General features: G+C 41.5%; 2 protein-coding genes across 4 annotated transcripts in view; one reads left to right on the plus strand and one right to left on the minus strand.

The window, feature by feature from the left end:
- Positions 1 to 11,109, plus strand: part of Tpp2 (tripeptidyl peptidase 2) — a 62,857-nt gene extending 51,748 nt beyond the window's left edge. Inside the window, exons 26-30 of one of the 3 annotated variants that reach the window (XM_057758430.1) lie at positions 1,562 to 1,658; positions 2,600 to 2,730; positions 6,429 to 6,636; positions 9,038 to 9,157; positions 9,879 to 11,109. In XM_057758430.1, the coding sequence (XP_057614413.1) occupies positions 1,562 to 1,658; positions 2,600 to 2,730; positions 6,429 to 6,636; positions 9,038 to 9,157; positions 9,879 to 9,968 (646 nt within the window). In that variant the 3' untranslated portion in view covers positions 9,969 to 11,109. Of the gene's footprint in view, positions 1 to 1,561; positions 1,659 to 2,599; positions 2,742 to 6,428; positions 6,637 to 9,037; positions 9,158 to 9,878 lie in introns of those variants that run through there. The other 2 variants (XM_057758431.1, XM_057758433.1) reach the window with 2 other exon arrangements.
- A 3,192-nt stretch (positions 11,110 to 14,301) lies between these two features.
- Mettl21c (methyltransferase 21C, AARS1 lysine) lies at positions 14,302 to 22,204 on the minus strand. Its single transcript, XM_057758801.1, has 4 exons — positions 22,123 to 22,204; positions 19,297 to 19,448; positions 15,823 to 15,940; positions 14,302 to 15,367 (listed from the first exon to the last, which is right to left on the minus strand). Exons 1-4 carry the CDS (start codon positions 22,202 to 22,204, stop codon positions 14,973 to 14,975), a joined length of 747 nt encoding a protein of 248 aa, XP_057614784.1. The 3' UTR covers positions 14,302 to 14,972.
- Between the last annotated feature and the right edge of the window lie 833 nt (positions 22,205 to 23,037).

Here is a 23,037-nt window from a genome sequence, read left to right on the forward strand (position 1 = left end):
TTCCTGTGTCATTTCATAGTTTAGAGTTCTAATTTTAGTGACTATAATTTATTGTCCTATGAATACAGTATAATATATTTAATAATTTATTTAGAATACATGTTTAAAACTTTTCTCTATAATTTTCTCTTTAACTTTGTTTTCTTATCTGTTTGGCTTTAATTTTTCGAGACAGTGTTTGATTTATCCCAGGCTGTCTCAATTCTCTAGCTGGGAAGAACGACCTTGAATCCTCGCCGTCCTGCCTCTGCTCTGCCTCTGCCTCCCCGAGGCTCGACAGCAGTCTCACACCAGCGCTGCCGGCCTAATGGGGACATTTAAATTCTCTAGATAGTGTAGTCTAATTGTTAGTTTAGATGTCTTTAAAGTTACTTGATATGTTTCTCAAATGGTTTCCGCTACGAATGTAATGTCTAGACATGATGGCTAAAGCTGCTGTTGTTGGCGGGGCAGCTGTTTAGATGTGAGCTGTTGTTTCAGCTGAACATGTGCTCTGCCCATTCTTCATGGGAATGTTAGGCTTTTATTACCATGTTATTGATTAACATGAATAAGAATAATGCTAAACTTTTTAACACGAAAGCTTACTTATCAGCTGTTTTCCCTTAGTTTATCCCTTGGCATTTAGCTCAAAATGTTACACTTAAGACTTTGTTCTGTGTGGTTAAATCAGTTGTTTGGGTTCTTCCATTGTAGCTTTCTTTTGCTGGTTTTCTGGAGGAGTCCTCCCTAGCAGACTTGGTGTATAAATCCCTGTGGATATGTGGCCTAGGAGGGAACAAAAGCCTTTATAATGTGAACAGAGTTCCCAAGGATTAAACCATTCCAGCATCAGTTCATATTCATCTGTGCTGTTGTGTTTAAACTGAGGGTATCTTCCCAGACGTCAGTCAGCCATGCCTGCCTTTGACTGATGTAGAACGCTGTAACTAGCAGACAAACAGTTTCTTCAGAGTTACAAAGATGGGCTTCTCTCATGAGAGCCTGAGAAGCCCTTCCTGAGTCTGCCATCCAGTGAAACTGGTGAACAGTTTTGTTTAAGAAAAACCTCCCAAACCTCTGGAAGTGGTTCTAAAGGAAACCACAAACAGAAGCTTCTAATCAGTAATATTTGTAAAATATGGTGGATGGAAAAGATAGCTCAATAAAGTACATATTTCACCAGCCTGGAGGAACCCAAATTCAGTCCTCAGAACCCACGTTAAGGTTGGCACAAAGTTGTAATCCTAGTGCTGAGGAGGTGGAAACAGATGTTATTCCTGGGGCTTACTACCCAAATGACCTAGCCTAATCGGCAAGTTTGATTTAGTGAGAGACCTTGTCTCTGATGATACAGGGTGCCTGAGAAATAAGTCTGAGATTGAATGACGTCTTTTCACACAGATGTGCATTCACATTTCTGTAGAATTCTAAGTAATTTTCAGATAGGTATATTATCTGTAACTAGTCCTTATTAATAATTATAAAGTACTTTAATATCTAGGACTGTGAAGCAATATTTAAATTTTTTGTTTTAAAGAAACATGCTTTTAATTAAAAATCACCAATTTGTCTCTCTTAGGCTCGATTCTAGTGACATTTACAATGAATTGAAAGAAACATACCCTGCTTACCTTCCTCTGTATGTTGCACGGCTTCACCAATTGGATGCTGAGAAGGTTGGATATACTCATTTTTTTAAATTTGTTTTTTGCATATTAGTATCTAAAAGTTTGTATTTTTGAATAAAGGTGCATCTCTTTCTGTCTTGTCTTCCTGCCTACTGAAAATGAGTCTCCTGCAATTGGATATGTTGTTAAAATAGTTAGAAGAGCTGGCCACTACTGAGTTCAGTAGTAGTAATGATGTCAGTATGTATGTGTAGAAGCCATGAAACTACGGTATTTGATTGGTCAGTAAAATTGTAGCACAGGAAAAAGCATAAGGTCTGATTTTTGTTCTTACAGATGGGTTGTCTTGGACAGCTGGAAATCTAAATACCTCAGTAACTTCTTTGCTTCTAAAGATTTTATGATGATTCCAGATTGTCTACCATGGACTGTGGGCCATCTCTTGTTACTGTTCATGGAGTAGGAACATGCCAGCTGTGACCTGGTGAAACTCATGAAGGTTTAGAGTGAACTCGAATAGAGTTTCTAGAGGAGGCCGCTCAGAAACCATCCGTGATGGTTATAGTTTGAGTCCTGATCATGATCTTTGTTTCCTTTAGTCTTACTTTTCTCATTCTAGTGATTGTTTAGAAAGAATTTGCTTATGAATGAGGGTTTGGGGATTTTTTTCCGTTTTTTCATGTGGCATGGTATAAAATAGAGATTATTATCTCTAAAATCAATGGTATGATAGAAGGGACTTTTCCTTGTTAAAAACCCCACATTGTGGTGAACTTTATATGTTTACTTTATTTTTAGTTTTGAACTACAGCTGGTAAGTTAGGTATTGTTACATCTAAACCCATTTTCCAGGGCTACTGGAATTGTAAAAGTCAGATTAAACGATAGCATAGAGCTCTAGCCTTAGAAGGAAGTGGCATAGTGCTGGGACAGTAGAGATGAAAATGCTGTGATGCAGTGACTGATACACTCCTTTATCTTCTACCCAGGAGCGAATGAAAAGGCTTAATGAAATCGTTGATGCTGCCAATGCTGTTATTTCTCACATCGATCAAACTGCTCTAGCAGTTTACATTGCAATGAAGACTGACCCCAGGCCTGATGCAGCTACTATAAAAAAGTACCTAGCCAGTAAATAATCTTTCTTGCATCTCATTTCTTAGTTACTTGTTTAAGAATTAGGGACTGGTATTGAGGATTTTTCTGTTGTAGCACACGTGCAGTTAGGATTGACAGTTTTCTCATGCTCCTTTCCCAGCATGCAGGAGCAGAGGCGTATGAGTGAAGGCCAGCCGTTTACCCAGTGAGACCCTGTCCTAAAAGAGAGAGACAGACAGAATTGCTGTTGTATGGTTTTGAAAATGATACTGGTGTTTTCTATGTAATCTGATAAGAATTTTAATTTTTTGTTTAGGCATTAAAGTATAGGATTCAAATCATTCCTAAAATTTAGCTATGATGACTATGATCGAGTAACCAGTTTTGATTTAGAAAATATTTATAAACAAGTATATGTAAGTTATCATTAAGAAGGACTTGAAGAAATTAATAAGATCTTCCAATATAAAAACTGTTTTAAAGCAAAAAATTACATTGGAAGATAGAGCTAGGTACTTAGGAGGCAAAGGCAGTTGGATCTCTGTGAGACTATATAGTTCTTCAAAAAACAAAACAGTAGCAACAAAAACAAAAATTGGCAGATAGAGCTGGGCAATGGTGGCACACACCTTTAATCCCAACTCTAGAGGCAGAGGCAGGCAGACCCAGGCAGATCTCTGTGGGTTTGAAGCCAGCTTGATCTATAGAGTGAGTTCCAGGCCATCTAGGTTATTACACAAAGAAACCCTGTCTCGAAAAATAAATTGGCAGACAGGATGAAATATAGAAAATATATTTAATATTTTAAAAGCCTATAGGAAGAAAACTTGCTAGTGTTCTGAATGGACACGCTTCATAGCTTAACAAGGTGTTCAGGCTGAAGAGTACTAAGGTAGGAGAGAGAAATAATATTTCCATGTACGTGACATTTGGATTATTGCTTTAGAAGATGCTAAAACTTTCAGAAAAGAGTCATGCTGGTAACTTAATCCATTCTTGGCAAGAATAGAGCACCTGTGTCAGTAACAACTTCCTTCTGAATTCTGTACCTCCCCTCCCCCTCAAGCAAGCCTTGGATAGGTGGAACCAGTCAGTTGGGTTTGACATGGGTCATGCCCTCATGATTCAGTCTGTTCCAGAGCACTGTCTCCTTCACAAGCTAGGGCTAATGGTTGTACCGGGCTCTTAGAGCGTCCCTAAAGCAGAAAAGAATGGTACCAGACATCTGAAAGGTGATAGAACAGTGTTGTAAGTGAGCAGGAAAGTAGATGTCTCAAGAGGGGACTCAAAAGTCTGCTATTCTCAGCCTGGAGTAGCTAAAGCAGAATCCAGGCACCTCCACATAGAGAATGAAGGTTGGTTCTTTAAAACTTCGATGCTCTTGATGACTGGTGGAATTCAGGCCAGCCTGGAGTCCAGACAGGAGAGTAGTGAAGCTTTTTCTGGAGTCAGAAGATTACAAAGATTAGAATTAAACTGAGAAGGACCCCAAACCCTGGAATGTGGAGTTTATGCTGAGAAACTTCTTAAAATGTTTAAAACTGGAACCTGGAAGAAACGTATTTGTGTTTTAGCATAATATGCCGAGGGAGGAAGATATGTGGGATACCAAATTAATGAGTCTTGCCAAATATTGTGTCATTAAATGAACAGATGAGTGAGGTGTCCTATGGCCCATCAAGTTCTGCATTTATTTATTTGTCAAGATATAGGCCAGCTACTGAACTTGGTGACTGAAGCTGTTACCACAAGGACTATAAAATAAAGAGGTGACCTGACCTTGGGTAGGAGGAGAATATGGTACTGCTGCCACTTCTTGGTTGAGGCTGACGGTTGAAAGGGGTAAAGGGGTAGGTGGGAACGCTGAGAATAAGCACTCTGCTCCACGTCAAGCACGCCCTTCCTGTGCTTGTAACTCTCCAGTCAGCTCGACATAGGTTTATGTGACCTGCGGTTGTTAGTCAGTTCAGAAATTAAAAAGGAAACTATTTTTCTTGGTAATAAACTAAGGTGTGTTATGGTCTTAGCTTCATTTTCAGTCCAGATGACGTTGAACATACCTTCTTAGATGACCTCACAGAATCAAATGGTCTTGGCAGCCTGAGAGCATCCTAGTCCTGAGCAGTATGTTCACTTCTTCATTTTATGCTCCCTTTATTCTTCCAGGGAGGTGCTCAAGTTAGTAACTCACTTTCAGTGTGCAGAACTAGTAAGCCCCAGAGGCCCAAGTTACTAAATTGGTAATTATGTCCTGATTTTTGTCGTTCCCAGTAGATTTACACATTGCATATTTTACTATGTGTCCTTCAGAGTTAGTCTTCTTAAACAGATGATCCCATAGTCAGGTTGCCTTGTGGCCATTGTCTCAGCACGTTTAATTGTTTTTATACATCCCTGACATGAATTGGACGTATCACCACAATTAAGGTCAGTAACCTTCCCTGGAGTGGAGGTTAGGTGCCGAACAATAATGGGTGACTGTCTAGTCTGTGCCAGCACGGACCTAGGCTCCTGCAGAAAAAGCAAAGATGCCTTCCCAGAACAAGGCAGTTTACTCTAGAGACTGAGCCCAGATTGCAGAGCCACACTGCTAAGCTTAGAATTCTATATCAGTTATAGGTGGGAAGGCCTTGGCCCTGCCTCAAAGTGTGCCAGACTTTGTTGACTCCCCGTGGGAAGCCTCACCCTCCCTAAGAAGTGGATGGGGTGGGGTAGGGAGCAGGTGGTGGGAGCAGTAGGAGAGGAGGGGTGGGAACTGGGATTGGTGTGTAAGATGAGAAAAGATTGTAGACAAACAAATAAAACCTGCTCAGGTCTGTCATAGCAGCACTCCTGTTCCCTGCTGTAAACATCAGTTCCTGCCTCTGGGTTCCTGCCCTTCTGCCTTCTCTCAGTGATGAACTGTGGTGTGGAAACCTATGCCAAATAAACCCTCTCTTCCCCTCCCCCCTCTCAGAAAAGAGTCCTCCATCCGCTACTACTAACCTGACTCTCTTTGAGCTTCAGTTTCCACCTACGCAAAATAGGAGGATCTTATTCATAGGATTGGTTTGGGGTTTATTTTGTATTGTGAATGGGTGCACATGTCATGATGTACCTGTGGAGGTCAGAGGAGAACTTAAAGGAAAGACTTCTCTACCATGCTGGTTCCCGTAATGGATTCAGGTCATCAGATTTGGTAGCAAATACTATTACTAACTGAGCCGTTGTACTGACCCCATAAAATTGTTTTGACTATAAATGAATTCATATGCTAAAGTGATAAAGCAGCTATTGGTGCATTCAGAGTAAACTTGATATTTGTTTGCTTAATTTGTACATAATATGTTCATGACTACAAAAACCTTGTCTTTCTATACATTACATAGCAAAGCATGTATAATTACTATATTTCTTAATGTAAAGGTTTAAAAGATACTGCCCTTATTAAAAGCTGTGTAGCTGATAGAACAACTAGTGAGTAGTCTTTCAACTCTGTTGCTATGGCATCCTGCTTCAGCCAAGTATAGTTGCCCTAACTAATTTCATCTGTGTGTACTGCAGTAGCTTGTGATGCTTACTAATAAGAATCTCATTTGATGTATAACACAGACGTGTGTACATGGATGTGCTACATTTATGCATGCTAAGTCTTAGAGAAAAAGAATGCATGTACTTCAAATAAGACCATCTCTAGGAAACCCTTTGACTGACATATGAAACAAATGATTTCCTCTCTAGTGATATGGACAAGCAGAAGTCCACACTGGTAGATGCCCTGTGCAGGAAAGGGTGTGCTCTGGCAGACCACCTGCTTCATGCACAGCCACATGATGGGGCGGCAGCCGGAGATGCAGAAGCAAAGGAAGAGGAGGGAGAAAGTACCTTGGACTCTCTGTCAGAAACCTTTTGGGAAACTACAAAGTGGACAGATCTTTTTGACACTAAGGTAACTTATCCTTCTGCTGTTGGTGTTGGTACAGCTCTCAGTGGTTGTCTCTCAGGCCTGCTTGTGCTTTGCCTACCAAAAAGAAAGAAGATAAAGGCTCTACTCCACAGAAGATTCATTTAGTCCAAGTACCTTGCATTTGTCCTACATGTTTTAAAGTGTTTAACAATTATTTTGAAAATGTTTTGAGGGCAATTTGAGTAGCCTTTTAAGACAGTTATAGATAGCCGGGCAGTGGTGGCGCACGCCTTTAATCCCAGCACTTGGGAGGCAGAGGCAGGCAGATCTCTGTGAGTTCGAGACCAGCCTGGTCTACAAGAGCTAGTTCCAGGACAGGCTCCAAAACCACAGAGAAACCCTGTCTCGAAAAACCAAAAAAAAAAAAAAAAAAAAAAAAAAGACAGTTATATATGAAGCCAAAACTGTTATCTTGTAGAAATTCTTCTTCTTTCTCCCTGCCTCTTATTATGCTAATTTTCAAGGTGAAATGTGCTCCCTAGTTTAGATGTCACTATTCATTTTCCTCAATGCTCCAACTTCTACATAGCTCAGTTTTTAGAGACCAGTTTTAAAAATGTGTGAAAAAGCAAAGTTGATTTTGGGGTTCTGAAAAAATGTTAAATCTCTTTTGTCTCTAGTAGAGATGATTTAACTGTATGTTTTTATTAATCTTCCTTGAGAAGGAAGAGTAGATGAGTTCTCATCCAGACAAAGCCATTGTTGTAATTATTAATCACTGGTTCTCAGGATTTAGCCATGGTAATTATTAATTAAAGAAAAAAACAAAAAACTAGGAAAAGTTCTTTCTGTGTGATTCCAGTTCCCCCATAGAATAGAATGTCTCAGTAGTATTCAAGAAACTAAAGCTAGAAGAATTTTGCAAGGTGTAAGGATTAGGCCATGAAATTGAGTTGACTCTTGCCTCTGCCATTTTTGTCAGTTACTGAACACTGGTGCCTGTTTCTTACCAGTGGCTATCTACCTTTGGATGTTGTGAATAAGTATTAAGTTCATGGGGAGTTGTCAGTGGTATTGCTGTTAACTGCTATTGAAGGTCTGCTGTGTGGGGAAACACTACTTCCTGCTGGAAACATGAAGCTAACAAGGATCTAGTCTCTGTCTTTGAGAAATATTGTCAGGCATACTTCTGTCTTCATAGTGACACTGAGAATACTGGCCTATTTGTGCTGTTGACTGAACTTGTTCTGTATTTTGGTTTTGTTTGTTTGTTTGTTTGTTTCCCGAGACAGGGTTTCATTGTGTAACAGCCCCAGCTGTCCTGGAACTAATTCTCTAGACCAGGCTGGCCTCGAACTCAGAGAGATTCACTTGACTTTGCTTTCCAAGTTCTAGGATTAAAGGTGTGTGCCACCACCGGTGGCCTGGTTAACTGAACATTTTTTAATGCTTGGCTTGGCCCTAAAGAACAAATCAGTGTAACAGGATTTCTTTTCTTTTCTTTTTCTTTTTCTTTTTTTTTTTTTTTCTATTTTTCTATTCATTTATTTATTTTTTGTTTTTTTCGAGACAGGGTTTCTCTGTAGCTTTGGAGCTTGTCCCGGAACTCGTGTAGACCAGGCTGGCTTCGAACTCACAAACTCACAGAGATCCACCTGCCTCTGCCTCCCAAATGCTGGGACTAAAGGCGTGCACCACCACCGTCCAGCAGGATTTCTTTCTTTGAGAATGGTTACCACACTCCACAGTTCAAGCAAAATGTAGAAGGAAACAACCTGACAGACCAGTTTCCAGTTTCAGAAGGAGCATGCTTATATAAAACTTCTCCCTTACAATTTTAGTGATTTGTAGTAACTATTTTTAATTCTGCTTTGTTTTCTGTAGTTATATTAACTGTCATTTATTTTGCACAAAGAAATGATTTAAAGTAGATTTTTAGTAGCATATGACTTCTCATCATTTATTTCCTCTACTCTGTTTTGTAGTTATTTTCCCTTAAAAGGCACTTCTTCTTTTTTAATTTCCCTGATGCGCCCTATTCAGCTTAAAAGCAATAGGCTTCCGGGGACTGGGAAGATGACTCAGTCAGTAAATTGCCTGCCACACAAGTGCGAGGACCTGAGTTCAATTTCTGGCACCAGTGTGAAAAAAAACAAGCACCATGACATGTTCCCTTAATCCAGAGCGTGTGTGTGTGTGTGTGTGTGTGTGTGTGTGTGTGTGTGTGGCCGAAGTAGGATTATCTGTGGGCCTAGCAATCTAGCCAAATCAGCATTAATAAGATGTAGAGAAACTGAGAAAGATAGCGTGTTGACCTCTGACTCTGCGCATGTGTTCTACACACACGGCTGTTCTTCTGTGAAAGCCTTATTTCATTGTTAAAGCTATATGCCTTGAAATAGAAATATTCCATTAACCATTTTTACTTTGTTTTATACCATAGGTTTTAACATTTGCATACAAGCATGCATTAGTGAATAAGATGTATGGGAGAGGCCTTAAGTTTGCAACTAAACTTGTAGAAGAAAAACCAACAAAAGAAAACTGGAAAAATTGTATTCAAGTAAGTGATGTCTGAATTATACTGTGTATCATTTCCATATTGCATAGTGACAAGAGCACTGGGAAAAAAACACCTGTGCTCATTATAACATTACGCATTTTATTGTGGCCAGTTGTTACCATTACTAAAGCAATATGAAATGTATAATAAATGCATAAGAGACCACTTTTAGCCATCCAAATTTCTAAACCATTTTCACTGCTGTTCAGAGACCTATTCGCCTTGAATGTTTTCAACAAGGTCAAAAATGAGTTAATTAGTTAGAAGACAATGTTTTCCTTTTGGAAGGAAGCATTCCTTCTCAATGTGTGTTGACTTGGTTGTTTGTAAGATGGTTCAATTTGTGAAGTTTATATTTGAATTTTTGTCTGAGATGATTTTCATCTTTGTTAGTTTACCATATATCACATATGCAGAGGAAAACTAGTTGGAATTTTCTCCACAAGTTAGTTTGAGATATGAAGAACAATTATTTTAATGTCCTCTTGTTTTCCTTCAACCTTCATCAGTCAGTCCAAATAGTAAGACAGTTTCAGTCCTTTGGATCTTGACTAGGTTAAGAGAACTCCGTTGTTTGTATGTGATTGTACTCCTGAGTAGGATTGGTTGTTAGGAAGGACACCAGTCCTCTGGCTGTGTTGTTACTGTGCTATTACTAAATGATTCTGAATTTTGCACGTTGCACTGCCATCTCATGCACTAATGCTCTGTTTCATTATAGCTAATGAAGTTACTTGGATGGACCCATTGTGCATCTTTCACTGAAAACTGGCTTCCCATCATGTATCCTCCTGATTATTGTGTATTCTAAATAAGAACCAAGACTTTAAATTTTCAAAAAGAAAATTTTATAGTGAACAAATGTGTGGCATTTTTAGTCTAACTAATGCATGTTTTCATCCACTATCCAATACTGATCATTAAAACTATGTGTATTTATCAGAGAACTCACTGGCGTGTGACTTACTACATGTAAATCTAGAGCTCTGCCATCATGTTTTCCTACTGCCTCCTCCACTTGGTGAGGGCAGGGCATATCCTAGTTGGGTGCCGCTGCTTACATGCATGAGAAGTGTTCATCTGTGAATTTTAACTGTAAAACTGTTGAATCCTATTTTTTTGTTTTATAAATCAAAAGGTTAAAACATGTTTAATTTTTTTCTTTTTCTAATTATATAAAGGCCTTAAAAAGCTGTAATAGGAGTAGCTAAATTATTTATTAGACTCAAAATTAAGAGAACGTCATTTCCAGACTTTTTCCTAATGAGGAAATTAGTGGGAGGCAGGGTCGCATTAACATGGCAACTGAGGGAGGACACCTGTTACAGAAATCTTCACCAAGGAGTCATAACAGACAAGTTATTTTTCCAGCATCCTCAAGTACACAGCATCAGAATGCATTAAATTTTCATGTGTCAGTGTCAGACAGCTGAATCTATCGGTTATTGTAAAGATACACATGGTATGTTCATAACCTTGAAATCATGTAAAACACATGAATAAATGTGCAAAACCACAGGCCCAGTACATGATTTGCACTCTGATACCTTAATTTTTTTATAAATAATAAAAGTAAATATTGAAGCTCCTTAAAGTTGGTCTTAATCTTTTTTAATAAATTAAATTTGGTGTTAGAACAGTTTATTTAATCTATTGGCCAAAAAGTAAGGTAATATATTTTAATAATTTTTCTTGTGGGTTTGCAATTATTTGAATATATTTCTAATGCTTATCATGTGTTTAAGTCCTGTGTATGTTTAACTTTTTTACTTTTATCTTTTTTTCTAGTATTCCTGCCTCCATAAAATAAACAGACAAAAACAGATAATTTTAAAAAGTCTGTAGTTAATCTAATAGAAAAGTGTGTGTGTGTATGTGTGTGTACACTTGTGTGTGTGTGCATGCATGGATTGTGTGATCTTCATCCCTTGGTTTACTGCTATAAAAGATCTACTGGTTAATCTACTGTCTATCTTTTTTTTTTTTTTTTCTTTTTCTTTTTTGAGACAGGGTTTTTCTGTGGCTTTGGAGCCTGTCCTGGAACTAGCTCCTGTAGACCAGGCTGGTCTCGAACTCCCAGAGATCCGCCTGCCTCTGCCTCCCGAATGCTGGGATTAAAGGTGTGCGCCACCATCGCCCGGCTCTTTTTCTTTTCTTTTTCTTTCTTTTTGTGTTGTTGTTTTTTTGAGACAGGGTTTCCCAGTAGCTGTGGAGCCTGTCCTGGAACTTGCTCTGTGGATCATGCTGGCCTCAAACTCACAGAGATCCACCTGCCTCTGCCTCCCAGGTGCTGGGATTAAATACGTGTGCCACCACTGCCACCTGGCACAACCTGATTTTAAAACAAATCATTTGTCCATTTGCAGTCAATCTCCATTCCTACTTTGTCCCTAAACAAGCCATGGCCTGCTTTGAATCACTACTCTTGAGTTTTCTACCCGTTCTCGAAGTGGAATGACAAAATTTGAAATCTCTTCAGGCTTCCTTAGTGCCATATTCTTGAGTTTAATGCACACTTTAGGCTGGCCCTGTGGTGCACTTCATGACCGATTAATACTTAAAAAAAAAAAAAGCTATTACATGATATACTTCATTCTGTTTATCTGCTCACATGGGTGTTTGTATGTACTGTGGGCTTTAAAGGAAATATTTTGGGGAAAAATTGCTGTTTATTGGCCTTTTTGTTAATGTAAGAAACTTTCAAATTGTTTTCTAACATAACTATACTGATTAAATGTCTTGCTTGCCAAGTGATGGGTTTTATGGGGTTGGGTTTGTTGTGATGGTGGTGGTGGTTTTGTTTTTCATCCTTTTCCGTTACTTTTAAACTGGGTAGTGGTTGTCTTTTTGTGGTTTTAATCTGCATTCCTACAATAAATAATATGCTTATTAGACATGTGGTGCTTCTTTGGTGAAGCCTCTTCCAAATTTTGTCCTCTCCTCGCCTTCTGGCTTTTCTTGAAGTCCTGGTAGAAGGTGACTGTGTCTCAGCCTCAGAGTCCTTGACCCCTGCTCCATCAGTTTTATAAAGCAGCCCGTGTGGTCTGAGAATCAACCCTCTCTGAATTCCTAGGACACTAGTAATTGCAGACCCTTGGGTCTTCTCTGCCTCATTCATGGGATCTGTGTCATTGCTAGTACATCCTTGCTCGCACTGAGATGTTTTTAGAGCCGCACTGACCGTACCTAATCAGTTTTTGTTGCCGTACTATCAGCTGCTGGCCATAGAGCTGGGTTGTAGAGATGGGAAACACTCGGGTGCTATAAGTCCTCAGGAGTTGATTTGGATCTACCTTGAACAGCATTTTGCCAGGTCCAGGCGGCCCCTGACAGTTCCACAGAGCCTGGGCAATGAAGTGAAACAGCCAGCTGCTCTAGGACAGGTCCAGCACCCCAGCTTTCCCAGGTCCCCCGAAGATGAAGGACGCCTCCCCCCCACCAGGTCAGCAAGAAGTAGTCTTGAGAACACAGCGTCCTCATCCCTGCCTCACCTTTCTTAACTCTTCATCTTTTTATAATAAATAATAAGGGAAGACTGTTAGTATTCAGCCACCTGTACTGGTCTGACCTTGGGGTTCTGGGATAAATCTTCAGCTGCAGCCGCTAAGAGCTCCTGCTGTGAACATTTATTCTGTTCCCATTTAAATGGGCCCTGCCCACCTTCCATCTTTTTCTGTTCTCTCTGCTTCTCTCTCTCTCTTTCGTCTCCCTCTGTCTCTCTGTCTCTCTCTCTGTCTGTCTGTCTCTCTGTCTCTCTCTCTCTCTCTCTCTCTCCACCATCACCACCACCTCCCGCCTCTCTCTTTGCTGATCCTGTTCCCAGAGGAGGCTGGTCTCCTCTCTCCCCTTCATAAAAGAAAAAAACCCTCCACATATCGCACCAAGATTACAAAGATTTTGACCCTTTTGTGTTCTACATTTTAGTTATTAGCACTTATATTTCAATCTATATTACTATTTGTTTGGACTGTGGAATTGGATAAGATCCGAGAGTGTGCTATATGGCTGTGTACAGGGTGTTTCTTCTTGCATCTGTGACCCTCGTACCTTTTTCAGAATTGGTTGAGTATGTGTGGGAGTGTATTTCTGAACTTTATTTTGTTTCATTGACCCTACCACCATCATGGCTATCCATGGCTTTATCATACTCAGTCACTGACATTCACACTGAGAAACCAGTGATTTCCAGATGGACTTCTACACTTACTCAACAGGGAAGTAACAGCAAGTAAAACTATATGGAGGTCTCAAACAAATACACTGTGTTTGCCTCCCTGTCCTTTCCTGCGCGGTTTCTTCTGTGAGACTTGATCCTATAATTCCTGCATCCTAAAGCAGAGTACTGCAGAAAGTTTTCTTTCTTTTTAGGAAAGCATAGCTAATGCATTGGCCGTGATTAGTTTTTATTTATTTAGTGAAAGTAGAAGATACATAATTGTGTGTATGTCTGTGTGATAATGGTTGTCAGAATGTTGTTTTTCCTTTCTCAAACGAAAAACGTTAATGTATGGGGCAAGTGTGCATGTCCATCTATGTGCACATTTGTGTGGGAGCCCGAGGTGAACACTGGGTATCTTCCTCCATCACTGTCTACCTTGTATTTGAGACAAGGTCAACGATTAGGACAAGACTTGCTGTCCAGCAAACACCAGGGATCTTCCTGTATCTTCCATCACTGGGATTGTAGGAGTATAGCGCTTGTGCCCAGCTTTTTATATGGCTCTGAGGGATTGAATCCAGATCTTCACACTGACGTGGCAAGCACAGTACTGACTGATACCCCCAGCCTTGTGATACTTAGTTTTTCATTTTTATGATGTCTTATGAGAACAAGTAATTGCATTCTTTTCTTTTCTTTTGTTTTGTTTTGTTTTGTTTTTCGAGACAGGGTTTCTCTGTAGTTTTTTGGAGTCTGTCCTGGAACTAGCTCTTGTAGACCAGGCTGGCCTCGAACTTCCAGAGATCCGCCTGCCTCTGCCTCCCGAGTGCTGGGATTAATTTTGCATTCTTTTCTAATGTTGTAAGAGTTTTAATAAGAAATTTGTGGGGGGAAAACAGGCAATATAGAAGTCTAATGGGAAATTTTACATGTAGTTGAGGTAATTATAAGTTCTCTAGAGAAATTTTCATTTAGATACGTATGTGAGTGTGCACAGGTATGTGTCAGTGCGTGTACCTGTGGTGCTTAGAGTCCAGAAGAGGGCATCAGATCCCTTAGGGCTGTAAAGAGTTGTTTGCTCAACAGCAGCTTGTTGTATGGGCGCTGAGATCTGTACTCCAGCCCCCATGACCGCATCTCCAGTGCTCTCACTTCATTCCAGGAGATTCCGCGTTTGCGCCTTTAGTCAGTGTTACCGTCTCTCTGCTACTGCCCATATACATGTCCTAGCCGCAGTATGCCAATCACTGTGGCACAAACCTGTAGTCAGGATACTATGGCCGGTGTGTATCTATTTTAAAGTTGCCCTGGGCTACACAGACCCTGTTAAGTTGCATGTGGGTAATTATGACAAAAGCATATTGGCACATACAAAGTCCAGGCAGTATAGTAGAAACAAGTAGGAAGAACCCACTTGTTCATTAACTTCTTTGGGTAAAATATATTTAGCACTTAACTAAGGTTCTTGGGAAGTTAGCAAGACCGCTTTCATGTTCCTGTGTGGCTCTCTGTAGATACTTAGACTGACCATGTTGTTTTATCATCTTGGAAAGGTGTCATACTGAGTTGCACTTATTCTAGCTATACCGGTATGGTAGAGTGTGCCTTCTGAGAGCTCACAAGACACTGAGACTTTGAAAGGCAGGCCCTTTAATATCAGTCCCATTTTAGTATTCCTTTAAAAAGTTTCACCGATGACTCCGAATGTTCAGCCACGAGAGTGGTATCAAAAACTTGCTTGAACTTGTCTAAAAAGTCATAGTCAGTGCTGAATCTGAATTTGTTTGCCCAGAGCACCACAGTGCCTGGCTGGGAAAGGTGCACCATGGTAGCCAGGAGCTTATCGAGAAAGTAGTGATGGTAGACCACATCAGAGGCCAGGATGTAATCGTAATAAAAGTTTGACTTAGGGAACTTCTGGTCCAGGTCTTCCCCCCATACCAGTTCCTTCACTTCAGGTAGATGAGCTGCGCATTCCAGTGTGTTTTTGAAAAGATTGTATTGAAGATTTCCTAGGACATCAGGCAAATCTGTTGCTGTGACTTGGGCTCCTAAAAGAAAGAGAAATGGTAACGCAACCACAATTTCCTTTACTAGAAGACAGACAATGACCATCTGCATCTCTAAACCATGCCTTGGGATAGGCCGAGCAAGCTGATATTATTTAAGCTGGACAATTTTCTCCTGTATTTCTGACCTGTGTTCTCTGTGCACTACAGTTGATGTCAATAGCAACGCAATTTGAACCTCCACCCCCACTCATGAATGTCAAAGGGATTTGGTTTCATACCTTTGGACTTCTCAACTTCCTTGCCTGAAAACTAAAGAATTGAAGTAGCTGGCTAGCTTCTTCAAGATTGGTATCTCTGAATAACTAATGATGCCTGTCATGTGACATTTGGGAATGAGTCAATGAAATTGAAGCCAAGTCATACCCTGTCAGCAGTAAGAAATCAATATTGTCACAGAAGAGATTTCTTTGAAATGGGAACAAGAAGACACATACCTAAAAGACTGGACACGATGGAAACAAGTCCTGGTCCAGCACCGATTTCGAGTATTTTAGCATCTTGGAGATTTAATTCTTCAGTATGGTCTTCCAAATACTGGCACAAAACTGTAGCCTAAAAGACATTAACAACAATTTCCATTTGGGAATTGCATCATTAGAAGCCAGGAGCAGACCACTGCACACTTGTAGTTGAACATTATGGTGTAACTCCAAATATTTTCAGCTTAGTAAGTGTTCTCTAAGAACCAAAATAGCCAGCTACTGAGGCTCAGATCTGTAAGCACAACACCGAGGAACTTGAGCCAGCCCAAGCTGCTGTATGATTCTGTCTCTTTCCTACATCCAAAAAGAAAGAGAAAATGTATGGATATTATAGTTCTAGCTAAGGAACTGGAGAAATAGATAGTCTTGTTGTCTGTGTCAGACCTGACTGATCTCAAAGGAGAAAGAAGGAAAAGGAAGAGAAAGTTGGTTCCACTCGTAGAATAAATGGGGCCGGGCGGTGGTGGCGCACACCTTTAATCCCAGCACTCCGGATGCAGAGGCAGGCGGATCTCTGTGAGTTCGAGACCAGCCTGGTCTACAAGAGCTAGTTCCAGGACAGGCTCCAAAACCACAGAGAAACCCTGTCTCGAAAAACCAAAAAAAAAAAAAAAAAAAAAAAAAGAATAAATGGGAAACATGTACTGAAAAATAGCAATTCCTGTCAGCTTTGTCATGTTGGGTCTCTAAGTGCTCTGAGGTAAGTTAAATTTGAGCACCTTTCCCCCAGTTCTCTCATCAAAATTCAGATTAATAAGGATTGTGGCATTGGACAGCTGGCCAATTTGGAGTCCCCCCCCCCGCCCTTCCCTTCTTCCTCTTAGCTGATGAACATGGTCAGAATAGTACTTCATGTGTTTAGAGTAGCTGGTTAAAGACGCAGATATGTAGCTTCTGTGGGTCTGGATGAGTCCTGATGATGCCAGTCTGGACTACAATGAGAGCAAATTAGTTTCTGTGAATGACATCAAGTGTCCTTTCCATTGTTTATTTATTCTTTGTTTCTACAATTCCTAGAAATTTTTCTATAATGAGATATCTCATTGATTTACCAAAGAAGTGTTATTTGCATCAGCTGGGCATGGTGGCACACACCTTTGTTCCCAACACTTAGGAGGCAGAGGCAAGAGGATCCCTGTGAATTTAAGGCTGGCCTGGCCTATGTAGTGAGCCCCAGGACAGCCAGAACCCCCCCCCCCATATGTGTGAATGGAATGCCAGCTAGCAATGCAAGTATGTGCAAGAGAGTAACAAACCCATGCATACACAGGCCAGGATTGCGGTGTGGACGTGGAGCTTGGAGATGCAAAGCAGTTGAGCTTAATAGTTTGCACTCTACTTTCTATGTGGGCTAGGCAGGAGATTATTGGCTAGGGAATTCCTGAACACCCGATTTAATCATTGCAGTTCATAAAGTGAATAGCACAGTAACCCTATTCACCTCCATTGCATCCTGTACCCCTGTTGAACAGATATCTGCAAGGATAATAGCAGTTATCTAGGCTTCCAAGGCACACCGGTGGCAGGGGCTCAGGCTTGTAAACCAGTTACAAAATACTGTGGTTTATGTGGCATACACGAGGCCTACAAGTGGTACGGGGCAGACTAGAGACCACTGGGAACTCGTACAGCCTTCCTCCTGTGGGAAGAGGTGCACCAGCTGAAGAAAGATGCAAGTGGCCTGCCAGGTGAAAGTCGTAGATGCCAGAGAGCAGCAAGGCGAGGAAGGGGGCTTTGGTTGGCAAGGAGAAGTTTTGAGTATTACCTAGAGTGGCCCAGAAAACATATTCTGTGTGATTTTGTGAAGATGGCCGAGGCCGGCCTTCCTCTGAGGACACTCTCCAATAAGTATCCTTTTGACATTTCAAAGCCCCGATTCTATCTCTCCAGGTAAACTCTGAAATAACCTCTTTTCATGGACCGTAAATCACACAGGAAGTGCCATTTTCCCACTTAGAGATCCCAAGAGAGGCCAGTTTGGTGCACAACAGGCTGAGGCCTTTCTTAGTGTTTACCATCACTATAGTTATCTGCTTGTCTGATGTAAGAGGAAAGGAATCAAACTTTGGGTCAGGGAAAAGACCTTTGCTGGAATAAAGTCATACCCATGTATAAATAGCAAAAGAGTCCTCTTCCTGGGACCCTCTTCATGACTGCTCAGTGCTCCACAGAGCCACCATCATGGCTTTCCAGCTTAGAGCCCCTTACCTTATCATACGTATTCTTAGACAGCTCTTAGGAAATAATAGTCACAACCCTCCTCCTTCCCCGAACCAGTCTTCAATCAAAATATGCATTTCAGTAAGATCTCAGTATGACTCCAAAGTCTGAGAAATTCTGTTGTGGGCCCTTTCTAACCTTCTGGGCAGGCTTGCATTGGGAAGACTGGTAATACTAGACCCCAGAGCGCCCCAGAGTTAAGGTTTATACAGCCTATGAACTTACTGAGCCCTTGTCTTCTCAGCTGTGAGGTAGGAATAATGTATCATAACTAGAGTTAATAGGGGCCTAGGTGTAGTGCCTCCTTAATCTGAACAAGCATGTCAGCAACTCCTTGTTACCATTAGTTCACATTCGAAATAAGGAAACCAAAGAAAAATGGACAAATGACTGCTCATGACCACCCAACCTGAAAATAATAGACTTCCGTCTGTCTTCACTACTATCTTCACAAGCACGGGAAGTGAGAGGGAGGGAACTGGCTGCTGAGTGTTTCCTCTGAAGTCTCTGCAATTTACCTTGTGAAATAAGTCTGGGATTAATTAATGACTGAGAATAAGGGAACCCCAAAGATGCCTGTTGGCAATTCTAAACTAAAAATTCTTAACTTTTTTTTCATGTAATAGTTGTATGAGTGTTACATCCCATTTCCAATGTGGTCTACTTACATCTCTCTCTCTCTCTTTTTTTTTTTTTTTTGGTTTTTTGAGACAGGGTTTTTCTGTGGTTTGGGAGCCTGTCCTGGAACTAGCTCTTGTAGACCAGGCTGGTCTCGAACTCACAGAGATCCACCTGCCTCTGCCTCCCGAGTGCTGGGATTAAAGGCGCGCGCCACCACCGCCCGGCTACATCTCTTGAAATAGTTCAGTAAATATTGTTTAGGGGTGGGGGTTGTGTAGCTCAGTGATGGTGCACATGTCTGTCAGGATGAGAAGAAGGAAGAGAAAGGATGGGCAGGGAGCAAGAGGAGGAGGAAGATAGAGGAAAGGGAGAGGAGGATTTGGTTTCAAAGCCAGTGCTGCTGGAAGAAACGTATTTCTGCAGAATCCAAACACAACCCAATCCCTTGGGGGACCAGGCAATTAGTCATCAGTCGGAAAAGTACACCAGTGAGAAAGCCCATGGCCAGTTGTCCTAGGCAACACAGATGTATGAAACGTTTTCTCTCCAGAAAGCCTGAGCACAAACAGATGTAGCACTTCTCACCCCTGGCCACACCACCGTGCCAAAGCTCTCAATGGATTCTTGGATGATGATCTTCTTGCCTGCAAACCGATAATGCTCTTGTGTGTAGCTGGCAAAGTCTGCAGGAACGAATTTCTGGATACTACGAAGAGATGACTCTATCTTGTCGGACTCTGTGAAGCGAAAAAATCGGATCAGTATGATAAAAACAGACGAAACTTTCTCTGGAGGGCCACCGCCAACAGCTATTGACCGTGTATAGAACACAAAACTGAATTATAACTGGGGTGATGGGGACTGGAATTCACCCGTGACACTAATAATGTGGCAAAATGACAAAGGATGCCCCTTAGGAGGCATCTCCTAGGGAGATCCTTCATTAGGAGAAAACAGAAGAAAGACCTGTTCCGCTGTCTTTGCCACCCAAAGAAACCAATGTTATCTGGTTGTATGCAAAGTAAGTAGCCTGAGTGAGCTTTCTGCACTTGGCGGAGCTAGATAAAACACATCTGGCTATTTTTAGGTCTTGGGGTGAGATAGTATTACCACATGTTGGCAGGAGCACGTTCTCTTAAATCCACAACTGCCCCTCAAGAGGCCCAGGGTACCCACAGTTGAATCGGTTCTCCAAGCCTGGGGAAGGCTGTTCGCTGAACTCCAGATATTAAGTTACAACTGCTTTAAATACTCCTTCAGCCCCGTGGACCATGATAGCAGTTCTCAGATGTCCTATAAAATGAGGAAGAGAGCACCTGACGGGTCTGGTATCATGTGATCATAAATCTTCACAGGCTTTCCAGAGTTTAAAAAGAACAGTGGGGCAAAGAGTCAGGAAGGAGGATGAGGATGCTGAGCTCATGAATTGTTGGCCAAGGACTAAAGTGGCACCAACAATAGAGATTCTGCCTTGGAGTAGAAGGAACATGGGTGGACCTTGTCTTTGTGCCCTGAGATAAGACTAGGTTTTGATAGAGGAGTAGAATCTGGGCTCTAGGAAATCGATGGGGAGTTCGAGGCCAGCCTGGTCTACAAGAGCTAGTTCCAGGACAGGAACCAAAAAGCTACGGAGAAACCCTGTCTCGAAAATACAAAAAAAAAAAAAAAAAAAAAAAAAAAAAAAAAAAAGGAAATCGATGGGGAAACAATCAATGAACATTTGATGCCCGTCAGAATCAGGAAGAGGAAGGTGGAAGAGGAAGGAGGTGAGCTTGGAAAAAACTCTACTCGGTGGAGACGGGCCCTACAGCGACTTCAGGTGATAGTGATTGTTGCATAGAATTTTAAAAACAAACTAGGGCTCATAGGTTATGTGTCTATATGCGGTTTCATTTTATTTTCTAGAAGTTTGTTCTCTTTTACGATGGTATTAGCGTGGGATCTATTAGGGACAATTCTGACCACAGTGAGGGTGACTGAGTCATTTGTAAATTAACCCAGAGGAAGCCTTTGGTTCCTCTGATGATCCCATGGTTGTTAACGAGCAGACAGTTCTGATTTCCACCTCTCAGAGAAGCGAGTGCAGTGACCCGAAAGCTGAGTTTCAGCTGAGTTTTCAGGACTCTGCTCATCGAGAGCCAGCAACACAGTCCTGGGGGCCTCCCGGCCACCGTAGACTTGCAAGGGGCAGCCCCACAGCCCTCACAGGGATCTGCCAGATAAGCCCCATCTTTAGGAATGACGAGAAGGTCCTAGATTCCTACACAGGACTGTGAGCTGCTGCTGAATCTGCTTCAGACAAATAGGAGGCCAAGGAATACAATGGGGGATGTTTCACTCCCAGTCCCTACAGATTCACAGGGCTTGACAGGAACTCTATAAATACACTCGCCCTGGGTGGTGTGTGTTCCTGCGACAGAGGACATGGAAGTAACACGGAAAGCACGGGTGACATATGGAAGATGACTAAAGGTGAGATTTAAGTAGTTTTTACATTCCATTATTTCATGTATATATACGGGTATTTGGCCTTTGTGTATACAGATAAGTCTGTGTACCATGTGGGTACAGGGCATGGTACAGTTTCTGCAGAGGCCATAGAAGGCATCAAATATCCAGAACTGGAATTAAGATAGTTATGAGCATATAAATGGTTCTATGTAAGACCACGTGAAGGTCTCTAAAGAGAAAAATGTCTGTCTTACACTTTAAATATTTGATCACTTTAAACATCAGATTTTAGAGACTTTTATAGTTTTTGAAAACAATATAGGAAAGATAACACCCTTTTTGGCAGAGGTGAAACATTTTTGTTTTACTTTAAATAGTACTTTTAAATGACTCATGACATCCTTGGTTATTTCTATTACTTATTTGCTTCTGAATCTAGGCCCAGATGTAATTCTAAACTTCCACATAGCTCTAAGGGGAAACTACCCTTGACAACGATCTGCCATAGGAGAAATTTGCCAAAAATGCATCTGAGTTAAAAGCAAAAACAAATCTGAATTTTCATATGCTCTTGTTTCAAACATTCAATTCTCACAGACCTGTACAGATGATAAAACATTGTGGAAGTGATAATTTAACAATAAAAAATAGAAGGTTTGCATAAAGATACTCTTCTGCTACTCCCTATTATAGTTTAAAGAATCCTAGAGTGGGGCTGGAGAGATGGCTCAGAGGTTAAGAGCATTGCCTGCTCTTCCAAAGGTCTTGAGTTCAATTCCCAGCAACCACATGGTGGCTCACAACCATCTGTAATGAGGTCTGGTGCCCTCTTCTGGCCTGCAGGCATACATACAGACAGTACATTGTATACATAATAAAATAAAAAATTAAAAAAAAAAGAATCCTAGAGTTTAGAGGAAATGCAAATTCTTGTGGCCGGGAAATGCTGTAAGGGCTTACCTACTGAGGGTCCTGCAAAGCCATCCTTCTGTGGAGTCCCCAGACACAAGGGCTGTTGTCCTGTGCGGAGACACTGGTCCATCGCAGAACCTTCAGAGAGGGAAAAGATACTTCTAACTCAGCCTTGCAAGGGTCCAAGGAGGCAGAGCTTATCGCCTTAGCGTCTGCTGAGTGGAGAAGAGCCTCTGCTTTTCACCTTGGCTCCTTAGGGAGAAAAAGGTGGCCACCACAGAGCTCGTGTTGTGGAGGGAGAGGAGGCACCTATGCTCAGGAAGAAATACAAACCAGAACCGATGCACCTGGGAGCAAATGCTCCCGCGTCTTGTCATGTCCCAGCGCTGTACAGCTCATCGCTGCGTTCTGGAGTTTTAAATATTTCAAATAAGTTTGGAACAGAATTTTGTGATGAAAGCCGGCCCAACATTGGGTACCATTGGAGACATTGTGGGTTAATGGAAGCGTGGATAAGAAACCCAGCTTGAATCAGACTCTGTGGCTGTGTTGGAACATGGCAGGAAACACTGCACAGCTAGGAGACTGACCTGGCTCCCCACTTTCAGTGCTTGGCACCTCTTTAATACCCTCACTCACACACAGGAAGATTGATTTGCAACAAGAGAACTGTAGTTGAATTGACAGGCACAAAAGCCGCAGACCTGCTGCACCTGAAAGGGTCGGGGCACTTGATGTTTGCTAAGAGACAAAGCAGACACAGCCATTTGGAGGTCAGTGAGATAAAAACAGAAACAGTACCAGCAGCAGGATGGCTTACCCATTCATCGGCTTCAAAATCACGATACTCCCATTGCTCTCCTGCCTCCCTGGGAGGCTGAGGCAAAAGGATCACAAGTTCAAGGCCAACCTTGCAACAGAGAGAGGTTCTATGTCAAAATAGAAAGTTTGAGATGCAGCTAA

This window comes from Chionomys nivalis, chromosome 26, assembly GCF_950005125.1.
Source record: "Chionomys nivalis chromosome 26, mChiNiv1.1, whole genome shotgun sequence".
In the NCBI taxonomy this organism is placed as follows: domain Eukaryota; kingdom Metazoa; phylum Chordata; class Mammalia; order Rodentia; family Cricetidae; genus Chionomys; species Chionomys nivalis.

Bases quoted from the DNA above. Each gene is read 5' to 3' on its own strand.
- Mettl21c (XM_057758801.1), bottom strand. From the start codon at position 22,204: ATGGACCAGTGTCTCCGCACAGGACAACAGCCCTTGTGTCTGGGGACT. The intron at 15,941-19,296 runs GTGAGAAGTGCT...AATGTCTTTTAG, and splicing joins GCACGGTGGTGTGGCCAGGG to GCTACAGTTTTGTGCCAGTA. The intron at 15,368-15,822 runs GTATGTGTCTTC...TCTTTCTTTTAG, and splicing joins CATCGTGTCCAGTCTTTTAG to GAGCCCAAGTCACAGCAACA.